The 16387-nt window shown below is 42.5% G+C and overlaps 2 protein-coding genes across 3 annotated transcripts in view; one reads left to right on the plus strand and one right to left on the minus strand.

Moving 5' to 3' along the window:
- The window catches only part of Txnl1 (thioredoxin like 1), a 41203-nt gene extending 35064 nt beyond the window's left edge, over window positions 1-6139 (minus strand). The window contains exon 1 of the mRNA XM_021150399.2: window positions 6060-6139. Within this exon, the coding sequence (XP_021006058.1) occupies window positions 6060-6067 (8 nt within the window). The 5' untranslated portion in view covers window positions 6068-6139. The remainder of the gene's footprint in view (window positions 1-6059) is intronic.
- A 160-nt stretch (window positions 6140-6299) lies between these two features.
- Window positions 6300-16387, plus strand: part of Wdr7 (WD repeat domain 7) — a 272657-nt gene continuing 262569 nt past the window's right edge. For both annotated transcript variants that reach the window (XM_029471767.1, XM_021150163.2), the window contains exon 1: window positions 6300-6536. The gene's annotated coding sequence lies outside the window, so the exon portion shown is untranslated. The remainder of the gene's footprint in view (window positions 6537-16387) is intronic.

Consider the following 16387-nt stretch of genomic DNA (forward strand, 5'->3'; position numbering starts at 1 on the left):
GCTCTTACCCACTGAGCCATCTCACCAGCCCCCAAGGCAACTCTTATAAAGAACAACATTTGGTTGGAGCTGGCTTATAGCTTCAGAGGTTCAGTCCATTATCATCATGGTAGATAACATGGCAGCAAACAGGCAGACATGGTGCCAGAGAAAGAGCTGAGCATTATATACCTTGGTCTGAAGGCAGTCAGAAAAAGGCTCTCTTTTGCAGGCAGTCAGGAGGAGGGTGTCAGTGACACACTTCCTGCAACAAGGCCACATCTCCTAATAGTGCTCCTTCCTATTGGGTTATACATATTCAAACCACCACAACTCCCAGGCAATACACTGTAGTTCTTGGTTACTTCTTAGGGGTTGAAGTGGGCCTGCTTTTCTGAAGAAACCACAAACCAGGACACATGACCTGGATGACTTTAGCTGGATCTGACCTATAAGCCTTTGTTCTGTGGTCTAGCATTCATAATTCCAGAAAGTACTATGAAAACTATCAAGGGAAGGAATCAATTAGACAGTCCTATCCATCTTCAACACCTATGAAACATACAACTTACCATCATAGCTAGGTAGGCATAAAGATGCAAGACGTGGCAACCAACAGCTATCTTAATAGAAATAAAGCCTACTCAAAAGTGGGGGAATCGTGTAGGAGGTTGATCTGGTGTTGCTTGTATTCAAATGCTACATTCTGTACCCCAAGATCTGGTTGCTCCAAGACAAGCAGATCCTCACATATACCAGCCTTTGTTATGAGTAACCCTTACTCTCCATGTTATTCATAATTGGTTAATAAAAATGCCTACAGCCTGGGCTGGGCAGAAGAGAGGAGGCAGAGCAAAGGTTCCTGGGCTTGGGCTCTCAGGCAGAGACCAGGAGGAAAGAGGAAGAAGGATGGGGTTGCCATGGGGTAGATGGATCGTGAGCACAAAGCCCCGATGGTCAACCTGTTGAGTAGGAGCAGTCCAGGCAGAACATGACAAGTGATATCTTGGGGTTATTGACAGGGAAGTAGACAAAATAGCATAGAGGCTTGACATCTGCCCAGCTCTAAATGCTTTAAGGCTTATTATAAATATAAAGGCTTTTGTATCTTTTATTTGGTAACTATATGGTCTAAGTGGGGTAACTCCCCCACCCCCAGGAATAATATTTACCACTACAAAGCCATGCCCGGTACTGGAAACCTAGCTAGTTTCCCGAGGCTGGTAAGGTCATGGATCAGTGTAATCCATCACCACCTTCTAAAATCTTATCCTTACGCCCACAGGTAAGCATGACTACCACACCTCACTGAAGCGTTTCCTTACAGAAAATGGAAACGATCATAGAAAACCACAACCGGACATAATGCAGAGATCAATGGATCATGGGGAGCCAGCCCCTAGCTGTGGCTACACCACAGCTCCTACATCTCTGGCCAATGGAGCATTGTGGAAGAGAGGGGCATAAGGAATCTAAGAGCCTGAATGACAGATGTCTGCTGTGAAGCGCTGTTCTATAAATGTCTATATAAACAAGATAGGGACAAGAGCAAAAACCAACGGACCTATTAATGTAGAAGGAGAAAAAACTTCTCAGGGTCTAACACCTAGGCAAAAACCAACACTTGACTTCTGGGAGAACGAGGCTTAGCCTCTCCCAGAGATGAGCCTTCTTCCTCCTATTGGTTGGCTGCTGCTGAGTTGTTGTCAGCCTCAAAATCATATATACAAAAATAGCAAAACTGGACTCAGTGGGTTGTAAATAAATTGGATATATTTGTGCACACACAAAGTGTGCAATAAATATAAGAAAATGAGGTTAGCAATTTGAGATTGGAGATACATGGAAGAAGTTTGAGGGAGGGAAGCTGGGGAGGGGGCGTGCAGAGGGAGGAAAGGGCCAAGAAAATGATGCAATTCTACTTCAATTAAAATATTTTAAAAATAAAAATATCTAATCAATTTTACAATTAAAATATCATGTAATGAACTTATACCTTATGTCCAACTTCCTTGTGACATTTCTATGATTAAAGATTCCTTTGATCAATGTGTCTCAATGTTTATTTTCTAATCAGTGTTTTTCCTCCAGCCCAAACCATATGCCGAACCAAACCAAACCAAATCAAACCAAACCAACCAAACAAACCCCTCAGCTTTGGATTAAAAATGGAATATATTGGCACATACCTTGCCTACAATCTAAGCTTAGTTATAGATTAAGCAGCTTCAAGCCCTACAACTGCACATACAAGCTCACCTGAGGTACTGGGGTATGCTCCTCTTTGAAAACCTGCCTCTTTCCCAAGTGTGTCTTTTCAATTAATCAGTAAATTCACCAACTTTGCTTCACCCTGAATCACCCTTACATCACTTTTGTGGCATCCTTGAGGAATGGGTACACCTGAGTAGAGGCCTCCTCAAGCTTTGGTAAGGAGTCCTCAGGCATTGAGCTGTAGTTTATGCTGCCAATAACAAGAACAGGGTCTTGACTTTTGACCTCACTTAACATAAGGATCTTTAATGAGCCTTAAGTCTCATTTTCAAAAACAGTCAAACCATACTGGGGTTCAGGGCTTCAACGTAATGAATTCTGGTGTTGGGAGGCATCCAGTTCAGTTCAGAAGAGATGGATTAATATTATTTCTACCTGTCCTTCCACAACTTAGAAATGAAGCTCTGAGTTTGTACCTAAATACTATGTACACACACACACACACACACACACACACACACACACACTTTAACTGTCCTTCCAGGTCACAGAAAGCATCTAAAACAAGACCGCTAAGGAGGTTTCTAAGACACACTGTGAACAGAACTATAAAAGTCAGATCTGAGAAGGCAGTTTAATGTTCATTTTTGTGTGTGTGTGTGCTCTTCCATATATATTTGCAATCTTTCTCTATCCTGACCTTTGTCCCAGGAAGATGCTGTTCATGGACTGCATCAAGTCCCCTCCATAGAGCTTATTGGATGTCAGAAAATAATGAGATCTAGATACACTATTCCTTCTTGCTCTGTTGCCACGGGTTACGACACCGCCAGAGGTTGCAGCTTAGGTCATACCATTTTCTAATTCATGCCCTTCACTTTCCTTGCCTCATCAGAGCTAGGAATAGGTATCACTCCTGGCTGTTAACAGTACCCAGATACAATGTGAGAACCACTGGCCTGGACACCAGCCTCCTGCCTGGACACCTGGCCTGCTGATAGGCACCTGTGCAAATGTGCCTAGGTGAGAGAATAATGAACTGGGCATCTCCCATTCCCATTCAAGGCTCTCTGGTCACTAGAGTGTCGACAGGTAGCTATAGAACAAGGAGGGGCTTGGGCAGTGTGATTCCTTAAGGGGCTTTTTATGCTTCTAGAATGAACCACTCATAGCTACTTAAGCATGTACACCATTGGTGAGCCCTAATACTATAGCTAATCAGCCACACTCAAAAACTTCACTTTCTTAATGTAAATAGAGGTCTTTTAGCTTTAGAAATCATTGCTAATTTCTCCTCCCCTGTTATCACATCCCCTGAGCTTAGATGTATGCTAGACGCAGTCCCTTCAAAGTAAATGTTTTCTATTTGCCATTTAGTGGCTAATATGTCACTTTTTTTTAAAAGCAAGATCATAGTTGTTTTTTTATACTCCTAAGCTCTACAGTGGAAAAGGTAAATACTTCTCCACTGCTGGTGGGAATGCAAACTTGTACAACCACTTTGGAAGTCAATATGGCTGTTTCTCAGAAAATTGGGAATCAATCTACCTCAAGACCCAGCTATACCGGGCATGTACCTGTAAAAGTAACTTTTATTCACCTGATGTAATCGTCATCTCTGCGGCTTACTGCCTTGCTTTGTTAACCTAGGCCTAGAGCTGGAAGCTCCTAGCCTTTGTACAATCTAATATAGGTCTATAATGTTTTCAGCCTCTGAGACTTACTGTTGAGCACACTCACCCTTTCTAGTTCTCTCTGTGCTCTAGTTGGTTGGTCAACTCAGCTGTTCTGGCTCAAAATTCCTCTCCATGCTGACTGATCCAAACTGGCTTCTTTCATCTTCCAACTGAGTTGCTCTGTTTGGCTTCATACTAACTTTGACTGTATGTTTCAGTATTCTGGCTCCTTCTCATCCTCTGGCTCATTCACCTGTGTCTAGCTTGTTCTCTCTCTGCAAAATGTCTTTCTAGAACTGGTCTGGTAAAACTGCCTTCTTTTTCTGCACTGCCCCTTCTTAAGTAGCTTCCCTTCCCTTTCTCATATCCTATCCTATCAAATCTTTCTCTGATTCATTACCTTGCCACTCAATTATACATCACTTTCAAACCCTGATGTTTCTTTCTACAAATTAACTTTACTTTCATTGTTTGGAATTAAAGGTGTTACTAAGATTGTGTCTGTATTCCAGTCAGAGTAGCTATGTTGCTGGATTAAAATTCCTCTACATATACCCAAAGGACATTGCATCCTGTCACAAGGACACTTTCTCAACTATGTTCATAGCAGCTTTATTCATAATAGCCAGAACTGGAAACAACCTAGATGTCCCTCAACTGAAGAGTGGATAAAGAAAATATGGTACATTTACACAGTGGGGTATTACTCGGCTGTTAAAAACAATAATATCATGAAAGTTGCAGACAAACTGATGGAACTAGAAAACAAAATCATCTTGAGTGAGATAACCCAGACACAGAAAGACAAATATGGTATGTCCTCAATTTTAAGAGGATATTAGCTATTAAGAAAAAGACAATCGTGCTATGGTTCATGGACCCAGAGAGGTTAAATAACAAGAAAGTAACTCCCTGGGAAGGGCAAGTAGAATAAATATTGCTGGTGGACTGGGTGGGTAGGGTTGGGAACAGGAGAAATCAGGTAGTGTGGGGGGGATACTTAGAGAAACAAATGGAATTGGGAGACAGTTGGAAACCCACAACAATGGAAACTGCATAAAATCTATGAGAGTAACCCTGGCAAAGACATCTAGTAATGGGGAGCACACACAGAGCCTGAATGGACCATTTTCTGTAACCAGGCAAGGCCTCAAGGGGATGGATTAGGATACTAACCCAGCCACAAAACCTTCAACCTACAGTTTGTACTGCCTGTATAGTGTTCTGGGACTGGAGTCTAGCAGAATTATCATCAAAGAGACCAGAGAGACTCCATCCAGCAACTTATGGGAGCAGATGCAATGTCCCACAGCCAAACTGTGGAGTTTGTGAGTCCCTTGGAGGAGTGGGAGGAAGGATTGAAGGAACCAGAGGGGTCCGGGACGCAGAGAAGATGGGAATATGGCCCATAGAATCAACAGACTGGGGCTCATGGGGTCTTGCCAAGATCAGGGAGTCTGTAGGAGTCTAACCAAGGTCCTCTGCACACAAATTATGGCTGAGTAGTTTGTTGTCCTTGTGGAAATTTTAGCAGTGGGAGTAGAGATGGGGGCTGTCCCTGACTCTTATACCTGTGGGACCCTTTTCTTCCTATTGGGTTGCCTTGTCCAGTCTCCATGTGGCTGTTTGTGCCTGGCCTGAGTGTAACTTGTTATGCAGTGGCTGGTTAATGTTAGTGGGAGGCTGTTCTTTTCTGAGAAGAAAGACTGGGGTGAGGGAAGGGAGGGAAAGCTGCACCCTGGGTGTAATATGAGAGAGAGAGAGAGAGAGAGAGAGAGAGAGAGAACCTAAAATAAGTTGGCCTCGTCTTTTAAAAAAATGTTCATTTGCCTTAGCAATTAGGGAAATGCAAATCAAAACAACTTTGAGATTTCATCTTACCTCAATCAGAACGTCATAGATCAACAAAACAACTGACAACAAATGCTGGAGGAGATGTGGGAGAAAGAGAAGGTAAGATTGGTGGGCTGGCTCTGCAGTCATCACAGCCTTTAATAAAGAAGACCTGAATATTTCCCTAGGGCGTGTGTGTGTGTGTGTGTGTGCTTGCTGTGGAGGCGCTTCCTTAGATGCTTGTCCTGCTGACCAGAAGCAAACAGTATAATTTCCTGCCACCTGAACTCATACTTCGGGGCGAAATGTAAACTTTTACCACCCTGATCCAGGAAAGACCTGATTTTCTAGGCTCACCGTTCCATCCTTGTATGTTTTCCCGTCACTCTGCACAAGAATTGGCATCAAGAACGCAGTCTAGACCAGACTGAAGAGTAGACAACATGGCGACTGCGTCCTTATAGCGGGCTCCAGTCGCCATAGTAACCAGACCACGCCTGCCTGGACTGGGCGAGCTGAGAAACCCTGAGCGTTTTCCACCCTGCCTCTCTTTTGCGACAGTTGCAGCGGCGTCACGGCAGTTGAGGCCGGTGTCAGCCGATTTACGGCAATTGAGGCCGGTGTCAGCTGATTTACTGCAGCAGCAGCGGCGGTGGCTCCTTGCATCCAGGCAGGCTGAGGACGGCTACATCGGCGTGGGGTCCCTCGGGGTCGCCCACCCGGACTTTACCTCGCTGGTCCTCCTCGCCTACACCGCCTCCTTTGCGTCCTTTGCGGGGGCGCCCACAGCATCCCCTACAGACATGATTATCGCCTGAGGTGAAGATTTGACAGGTAGGAGCGCTTTGGAGCCTCCTTGTGAAAACCCAGCTTTAGAGCTTAGCCTTGGAAGGCAGGGGTTAAAGGTCAAGGGTCAGGAGCCCTCCCTAGCTGGAGACCTTCCAGCTGTCAGATTGTTCTGGTTGGCTGCTGCTGTTTGGTGCTTCAGCTTCAGACCACCTCCAGGAGGCTTTCTTTCTTTCTTATTTTCTTTCTTTCTTTCTTTCTTTCTTTCTTTCTTTCTTTCTTTCTTTCTTTCTTTCTTTCTTTCTTATTTTTTGAAGCATTGGGATCCATCAGGGTCCCTTTGGGGTCCCTAGCCTGGTGACATTTGCTGCTTCTGGAGAGTGGCCCTAGTCTTTAGGTGCGAGTGCTTTGCACACACGGATTATCTATTTGCTTGCAGAGTCAGGTGACTAGTGATGATCGTGGGTATTTATTGGTTCTTGCACTGGGGCCCCTATGATCGCGGACTTCCCTTTCCCTCTTGGTATTAGTCTTTAGTTGGTATTACTGGCTAAGGGGGCGACACTGTTAGAGGCTCATCTCTGAACTGCCACTTGGCTGCTTTCTTTTAGGCTTTGCGCTGACGGGATGTCTGCTATTCTTCTAACTGGTGGATCTTGGCATTCTGAAATTATGCTCGCAGCCAGAGCTGTCTATCCAGCCTTCGATTTTAAAATTGTATTGTTTTTATTCCAACTGCAATGTCTGCACCTTAGGTCCTGTGCAGAATTCTGTGGTTTGTATATTCTGGAACTCTTTCTGTTTCAGGTGCATCACAGACTAAATACATGTTTTCTTGCTGCTGACTTTAGTGTTTAGTCAGTACCAGCTATATATTTCTTTTATTGTAATATTTCTCATGGGACAAAAACTGGAATTCCTTTCTTTTCTCTCTTTCTTTCTTTCTTTCTTTCTTTCTTTCTTTCTTTCTTTCTTTCTCCATAAAAGGTTGCCTCTCCTTGTATAGCTTTGGCTATCCTAGAACATGCTGAGAACACATCTTAGTACAGGCTGGCTTCAAACTCACCGAGGAAGCCTGTCTCTGCTTCCTAAGTATTGAGATCAAAGGTGTGTGCTACCACAATGATTCTTTTCAATGACATTTATTTCTTAGAGGACTTTCTTCACAAGATTACAGTGATCAAATACTATATGAAAGAAATTGAGCTGTTGGTATTTTGTTGCATAAAATTTTTAGCACTTTAGAGGTTAATGTAATACCGGTCTGTGAGACATGTAAAAGCCACGTGTTTCCTGAGTATAAAATATTCATATATTTGCTGAAGCTCTGCTAGATTATGTTGTAGAATAAGCTGGAGCGGTACATACTTTAGCAGGGTAGCTCTTGGGGGTGCTCATATCCTGTGGCTGCACTGGCGCTTAGTGGTACTCAGGACCCCATCCCTTTTTCCAGACTGTTATATATAAACTTAAACCTCAACTTACAATGAATTTGAGCTTTAATTTATTTTGTGTGTGGTGCTGGGATTGAACCCAGCGCTTCACACATGCTAGGCAAATGCTCCACCACCAAGCTCAGTCCCCAACCCTGAATTTGGGCATTTTCTGATAAGCATTTTTATCTTATTTTGGTTTTTCTTTTTGTAAAATTGCCTATTCATCTATTTACCCACTTTGATTTTGTAGTTCCTGTCTTGGTCTGTTGCTGACTGTGGAGATGCACAGATTTTTTTTTTTTTAAAACTGTGAAGTAGGTTGTTTTTGCTTATAGTCATGGAGGTCCATCTTTGAGTGGGCCTTTTGTGATGACAGCCTTAGCTGGGTACTGAGGCAGCACAGGTGTCATCTAATCAGAGATGGGAATTTACAGGTATGTGCATGTGTGTGTGTGTGTGTACTGTGTAACTTCTGGCCTCTCTGCTTCTATAAGATTACCTGTATTTAATTACTGGGCTCCATCCTGAGGACATTATCTGATTGTAATCACCTCCCAGAGGCCTCACCTCTAAATGTCCTGAGTTAGTTTCAACTGGCTTTATTTACTACCTTACAATGAGGATGAAGTTTCACCACTAAACCCCGGTGGACCCACTCCGTCTGGATCCAGACCGTAGCACAGATCTTTGTTGTCAATCTGAACGTGTTCATCTGAACATGACCAGCGTTTCCTAGACACTAGTCCTGTAAGTTTTACAAATATGTCTCTTCTCTAGACGCCATTTGTCAGTAACCTTTTCTGTAGTGCACTTCACTGAACAGACACTTTCAATTTCGATTTAATAGATTTCCCCCTACATTTAGCTTGTGGTTACAGGTTTTGCTTCTGAATTTTTTTTTTGAGACAAGGTTTCTCTGTGTTGCCCTGGCTGTCCTAGAACTCCCTCTGTAGACCAGGCTGAACTAGGCTTGAACTCAGGCCTGCCTCTGCCTCCCAAGTGCTAGGATTAAAGGCGTGCGCCACCAAGCCCGGCTTCTGAAATCTTTCTTGACTATATCTCAAAGTAGGTCCTCCTGTGTTAAGTAAGCATTACTGATTTTCTAGTTTTCCTTTAAATGTTTCCTTTTGTATGTCAGTCACCACATGTTGCGATCTAGTTCCCTTTTGTATGTAATCACATGTTGCGATCCAGTTCCCTTTTGTATGTCATCACATGTTACGATCCAGTTCCCTTTTGTGTGTCACCACATGTTGCAATCCAGTTTCTTTTCCATACGTTGTGCCGATTTTCTATGTTCATTCCCATTTTCTCCCAACAGTAATGCCATACCGACGGGTTATATTTTGATATTTATTCCAGCACTGGATCTTCTTCCTTTAGTTTATTTTTCTGTGTGTCCTCTGGTGCCATGCTTTCTGTGTTCATTTTAAGATTTATTATTACTGAGATAAAGTCTCACTTGAAGACCTGCCTGCCTGGCCTCAAATTCTGTGCTGACCAGGCTGGCTTCTGCCTCCCAAGTGCTAGGATTAATCCTGTTGCTGCCACACCCAGCTAACTTTCGTTATTTCTGTTTATGTTTGAGTGTGTGTGTGTGTGTGTGTGTGTTTGAGCCTGTGTGCATGTGAAAATGTGTATGAGACCAGAGAGGGCAATTGATCCCCTGGGGTTGGAATTCCAGGGAGTTGTAAGTCATCTGATGTGGGGACTGTGCAAGGAGTGGGCTCAGGAGAGAAGATAGGGTGTTATTCTAGGATATGTTTAAGTTGCAGAACTTTAGAAAGTCATTCAGAGGAATTCGGAGTTCAGAAGACAGACCTAAGCTAACACGGGACTCATTGTATGGATAGTGTTTGATTTTGAAGAGGGGAAATGTTTCCTTGGGTTTTCACTGTGCTGCAAAGCTGCTGCTTTACTTGCAAAAACTGCAGCAGCCAGTGCAGCAGATGGTAAGACTGCAGCAGTCAGTGCATTGGATGGTTAGACTGCAGCAGCCAGTGCATTGGATGGTTAGACTGCAGCAGCCAGTGCAATGCATAGTAAAACTGCAGCAGCCAGTGCAGCACATGGTAGACTGCAGCAGCCAGTGAAGCACATAAATGTAGCCCTTCATCTGACACTAAATAGCACACACTTTTCTGTGCTCCCAGGGATTTCCGAGAAGATACAGTTTTTCCCTTAGATCCAGGGATAGATATAAATGAGTTATAAATACTCTCACAATACTGTGTGAAACTTACATTGTTCTTCTGAAATATGGGATTTTTATACCCTTTTTTTTTTTTTTTTTGTATTGTGTTGGCTTGGTTTATGTTCTCTTGACAGAAGCTAGAATCACTTGGGAAAGGGGAAGATCAACTGACAGAATGCCCCCACCATATTGGCCTGTGGTGCGTTTTTCGGAGTGATGATTGATGTGGGAGGGCTCAGCTCACTGTGCCGGTGCCACCTCTGGCTGGTGGTACTGGGCTCTAAGGGTGCACAGCAGGGTGAGCAGACAGTGAGGAGCAAACCTCCACCGCCTGCATCAGCTTCTGTTTCCAGTGTCCTGCCTTGACTTCTTTGATGGTAGACTATCATGTGAAAATGTAAAGAAAATAAACCCTCTCCTATGAAAATTGTTTATGTTCATGGTGTTTTATCGCAGCAACTAGATCAATCTAACTAGAGAGGTACGACATTCTTACCATGTATCTTAGCTGGCCTGGAACTTGCTATGTAGTAGACTAGGTTGGCCTCAAACTCACAGAGTGCTGGAATTAAAGCCTGGTGCAGCTGAACACCCAGCTTTGTAGCTACTTTTAAAACAGATAATCACATAATTCTAAACACCAGATTTTAGCCCCTAGTCTAAATACCTCATCTAGGTTATTATAAAAAGATGTATGTTGTGTTTATCTACACACATTAGGAAGTTGGGAGGATTTTAATAGCACTGTTGAAAAGCATTTCTTTTCCATCATTATTTTTCCTAGAATTTATTTCAGGTCTTTTATCCAGCACTATTTTAAGAAAATCATGCTGAGGCCAGTTACTGGTGTGTGTGTGTGTGTGTGTGTGTGTGTGTGTGTGTGAGTCTACAATCCCTAATGAATTTCACGTATTTCTCATACATTTCATCACTCAATAGTTGAGTGATAATTCACCCTGAAGGTTGCTCAGTGTCATCTTGATCAGCCAACCATCTTCATGACAGGATTTGGTGACGAGCCCTGGGTTTTCTGCAGAGTTCTCTATCGACTTCAGTTACCTTTCCTGACAGGATTGTAGAGCTCACTTCAGCCTTCACACTCTTTAAAGCACCATAGTTCATCTTGCTTTTTAAAATTTAGGTTGTCTTCAGACAGACCACAGTAAACAAACTCTGAAAGCTTCTGGTGTGTGATTGCTGAGTCTCACTGCTACATTTATCCCTCTCTCCTGTTCCTTGTTCCTGTTTCTCCGAATTTATGCACCAGCAGCAGAGTGGATCCCATGAGCACCACTTGCCACTTGCAGCACAAGCCAGGACCACTTCACTGGACCTCTGTCACTAGGCGATATTTTACTTATGGGGAATTGAAGTTAGGAAAAGTAGAAGAAAGTCAGAAGAGCATGCAGGTGTGGAGGCCAGGTAAAGAAGTGTTTCAAGGAGGCTGTATGAACTCCATCCAATGCTCCCTGTAGATTAGTTAAGGTAAGAGACAGGACCTGAGCTTAGTTTAGCTTGGAGCTGATGGCCTCATCAAGCAGCAGTTTGTAGCTAGGAAGCAGACTGTCTGTAGTCTCTAAGGAGGAAGGTAGTATAGATATGAGTGCTGTAGCTTAGGTTACATATATCCTCTGGGCTTAGAGGCAGCCACTGAGAGAGCTGGTTCTTCTCAGTGTACTTACACAGTGTATTTTACTGATCTGATTACTGAGACATTTTGACCTCTGCGTTGGTCGTTTCTTCTTCTGGGTGGTTTAATTTAGTTTCTATATGGTAAAGGTTCAGGGCTCAACTTTAGAGTCTGAGAATAGTGGGAGGGAAATAGTAGAACTGATTGGAGGTGCTGGGAACGTGAGAGGGAAGGCCAGAAAACAGGTTCGTTCCGCTAAGTGGAATGTATCTCTGCTGCCGAGCCAGAGCTGATGGGCAGATCCGTAACTGCTAAAGTTGATGCACACGTCTGATGGGTGGAGGAGCCTGGGCAGCCGTGGCAGCTGCAGAAATGAAAAACATGAGTAATATGCCTGACAATCTGTGATTCACTTTTAAAAGTGTGCTTTCTTTCTGAAAAGATAGCGATGTCGTTCTTCAAAACTTATAACTCAACTATTTAGGGCTGTTTCAGTAATAAGAAAATACATATATTGCTGAGTTACCCTCTCTTCTTCCCACACACCCTTGTGAACAGACACACTGGAACTTCCTTAAACATAGCAATTCTAAAGTGCCAGCTTCATCGTGAGAGTATTATTTCTTGCCATCTACGTAAGGAAGGATGACTTTGTCAGCTGTATGGCGCTATGTTGGGCCCCTCACAGCTCCAATTCCAGAACTGCTTTGTTAAGGAAGCTGCTACGGACTCAATTTCTTCCCTGCATTTTCTGGCCTAGCTGTCTCTTCATTGTCAGTTTTGCTAAGTCTTTAATAAATTGGAAGTGAGGGCAAAGACATAAAGAACATTTATTATCTTCTGGTTTTGTTTTTGTTTTTGTTTTTGTGATGATCTCACTATGTAGTGTTGGCTGTCCAGGAATTCAGTGTGAAGACCAGGCTGGCTTCAAACTCATAAAAATCCCGTTGCTTCTGTTTCCCCAGTGCTAGGATTTTAGACTTATGCCACTACCCCTGGCACAAAACTCATAACAGTAATGACCGACTTGTTGATGACATAACCCAGTGCTCCTGACCTTGACACTCTCTCTTGACAAATGATGTAGGAATAGCCTCTGAGATTCAGGTGATCCTTCGCAGCCTCCTCCTTTTTCATCATTGCTGTGGCAAGTATGGTTAGCTCTTGGGTGTTTAGTTCCTGCTTTCTGCATTTCTCATTGGTGGAGCAACAGGTAGTCCCTACTCTAGTTTACATATCTACGTTCTCATAGAGAATTTGAGTTTGTCTATAAGTAATAGGAGGTCTCCCTAGTGCTCAGAAAGAGCACAGACTGAGAAGATATTGGTGCCTTTGTGAAAATGCCCACAAGATGTATTTCCTAAGATAGAAATACATCTTTTTTTTTTTGCATTTGAAAGTTACAAAAACAGTATAGAAAAATTAATATTCTTGTACCGATTTAAAAAGTATGTATATGTATATTTTTCTTGTGTGTACGTTTGTGCACCAAATGCATGCTTGATGCTGAAGGTTAGAAGAGGGGGTCGGGTCCTTTGAAATAGGAGTTACAGATGGTTGTGAACATGGCCTTCTTTAGGGCTTCTCTTTAAATACAGTTACATTGGCTAGCAGGGGCTTCAATGTGTAAGATTCTGGGAGGATACATACTTTGAGTCCACAAGAAGAAAATACATTGCATAAAACTTGAGTGTTTTATTTCCTGGTTTGTAAAAATATAAAAGATGGTTTGTAGACAGTTAAAGTAATTTGAATATGGATGATATTGCTGGTGCTGTTGGATAAGGGTGTTGTGTTTATCCTGAAGAAGAATGCTCTTGGCTTTTAAGTTCTTTATTTAAAAATATTTAGGGGTGAATTTCCATGATATGTATGAAGTTCTTACTTCATACATAGTTAATAGTATGTTAAACTTTCTCCCCAGGGAGGAAATTCCCATGGCTTTTCTTGGCAACTTTTGCACCATGGGATAAGGAATAGTCACCTCCTTTGGAAAGGTGAAAATACCTTTCTGCTCTTCTCAGGGGCACAGTGTCTTTAACTTTTGGGCTGTTTTGCTGTTATATTCCCTCCTTGTCACTGAATTAGAGGGGCACCTAGTTGCTGACAAGCGGCCTTAGAGAATACTTTGAGACAAACATACTTGAGTCTGAAATGGGAGGGAGCAACCCTGCTTCTAGGGCCATCTTTCCTGGAAGCTCAAACAGCACGAGACTGAATACTGTGCCTTCCAGTTTCAAATCTGAGTTCTGATCCTCGCAACTGCTTCTTCACCAAGCCATCGCCCTGGCAATTTATTTTCTGTTTCCAGAGGCATCTAGAATTGGAATGTTTGTATTTATATTAGATAATGCTATAGTTTGGAATATAGCATTTCCCCTGAAAATACCAGTTACTTTGGAGAGTTCGTATATAATTTCTTCAAGCATTCCTATTAAGCTTAATATACCAACAGATTATTTTAGTCATTTGATTAATTTTTTGCTTTTGGCCTTTCCATGTATATATGATTATTTTCTTTTTGTTTCAGTTACTCCTGTGGTTTGGTTCATTTCTATTCACTATAATAATTTTTGGGATATATTCCTTTTCAAGCAATAGATGATAATGTTGGCAATATGAAGCCTGGCGAATTAATAAGTAAATTGACTAGTTAAATGCTGGTGCTTGATTGAAGAGTGGCACCCCCAGAATTTGTATTGCCCCTTTCTACTTTCTAGGGATAGCATTGGCTCATCAGCTCAGAGAAGTTCAGATTTAGATTCTTGTGGTCTGATGATTAAATCTGTTCTAAACCCTGTGACCTCGTGACTAAGTCCAGTTAAATCTGGACTAATTGACTCATTTCTCATTTTTAACCAGTTATATAGAGATAGGTATATCCATAGAAGTATTTGATGTAATTTAGTGATGCAAGGCACATTGTCCTTTATTTCATATTATTTCACTAGTATTTCTGGTGGCTTTTCTAAAGTTTCACTTTTATTTTATTAGACTTTTAAAGGTTTACATAAAAAAATGTTTTCAGGTACTCACTCCTTGGTCCTAGGACTGCTTTCTTTCTTCTTTCTTTCTTTCTTTTTTTTTTTTTTTTTTTTTTTTTTTTTTTTCGAGACAGGGTTTCTCTGTATAGCCCTGGCTGTCCTGAAACTCACTTTGTAGACCAGGCTGGCCTTGAACTCAGAAATCCACCTGTCTCTGCCTCCCAAGCACTGAGATTAAAGGTGTGCGCCACCACTGCCCAGCCTAGGTCTGCTTTCTTTGCCTTTAACTTGAGTTGGGTTTTGAGTGGATCCTGGGATATCTAGAGGAATGGTGCTCCCCCCAACCCCCGCAGAGATTCTGGGGTTGTATTCAAGGCTTTGAGCTTGCTTGTTTGCTTGAGGGAGATCTTTGGCGATCTGACTGAAAGCAAATGTTGTCACCATGGACAAATGAACTCCTAGGTCTGTTTCTCCAGAACGTCTTCGTGGAGGATGCTGTGCTTCTAGAACACTCTGTTCTGCATTTACTGAGAGCAGTTTAGAGTTTCCTTTTCCTTGCTGATGTCTGACAGGAGTATGGAAATAATCGCAATCTCACAATAGCTTGTGAAGTTGATATGGCTCAAACAGACTTTATTAATAAGGATGTCTTTTTGATTTTTTTCTTTAAATGTATACCTTTTATTTGTAGGAAGAAAATGCTTTGAAGAAACAGACTGGTGAAAGCTATACATTACAATAAAAATAAAGTGTTGTATAGGTTGTTTCTGGCAGGCCTTCCAATGTCCCTCAGACCGTCTTAATTTCCTCGTGTTCTCTTTAGACAGCTTCTTTTGATTGGCCATCTGCCAGGCTGTAGGTGGCTCCCTAGACCTAGCAGAGTTCTCTTTTCTGTGGAGCTCTCTCTGATTATTTTAGTCTGTCCTTCTAACTTCTCTGAACTCACCTTTATTTAGGTCTTTAGCCACATAGTTGTAATACTTAAGCGGTTTGCCAAAAAGTTTTGTTATATGAAGTGCTGCTGTCTTATGTTCATGATTTCCTACAAGAGGTATACTTGAGTATACACTGATTAATTATCATTTCAAATTTAAATCTCCTCACCAGAAACATTAAGGACATTCCCTACCCCCCAGGTTTCAGCACAACCGAGGACATCTGTGACCTTTGGAGTAAATGTGTGAAGGGAGTTTCTCACTAAGCATGTCCACTCAGTGGGTTAGCTCACATGGAAACAGACCTTTTAGTTTGTTTTGGAAGGGAATTACTTTATACTACTTTGGAAACATACTGAGGTTTGCAGCCCTCCTAATTCAGAGAGTAAGGCAGACTATAGGTTCTGGCGTCAGGGTGCAGCTCTGGGTCCATCACGTGTCTAACGTCTTTGTCAAAAGATAGTGCCATAGGCCTTACCCTATGGAATCCAAGAAAGGACTGAGAGCAGATGTCCTTATATCTACACCTACGTGGTGCTGGAGAGGATTCTCAGACCACGGACGTTCTCTACAATCCCTGTCCGGTGATGGTGGTTGTCTTAGTCAGGATTTCTATTCCTGCCCAAACATCATGACCAAGAAGCAAGTTGGGGAGGAAAGGGTTTATTCGGCTTACACTTCCATGCTGCTGTTCATCACCAAAGGAAGTCAGGACTGGAA

Source organism: Mus caroli, chromosome 18 (assembly GCF_900094665.2).
Source record: "Mus caroli chromosome 18, CAROLI_EIJ_v1.1, whole genome shotgun sequence".
NCBI lineage: Eukaryota > Metazoa > Chordata > Mammalia > Rodentia > Muridae > Mus > Mus caroli.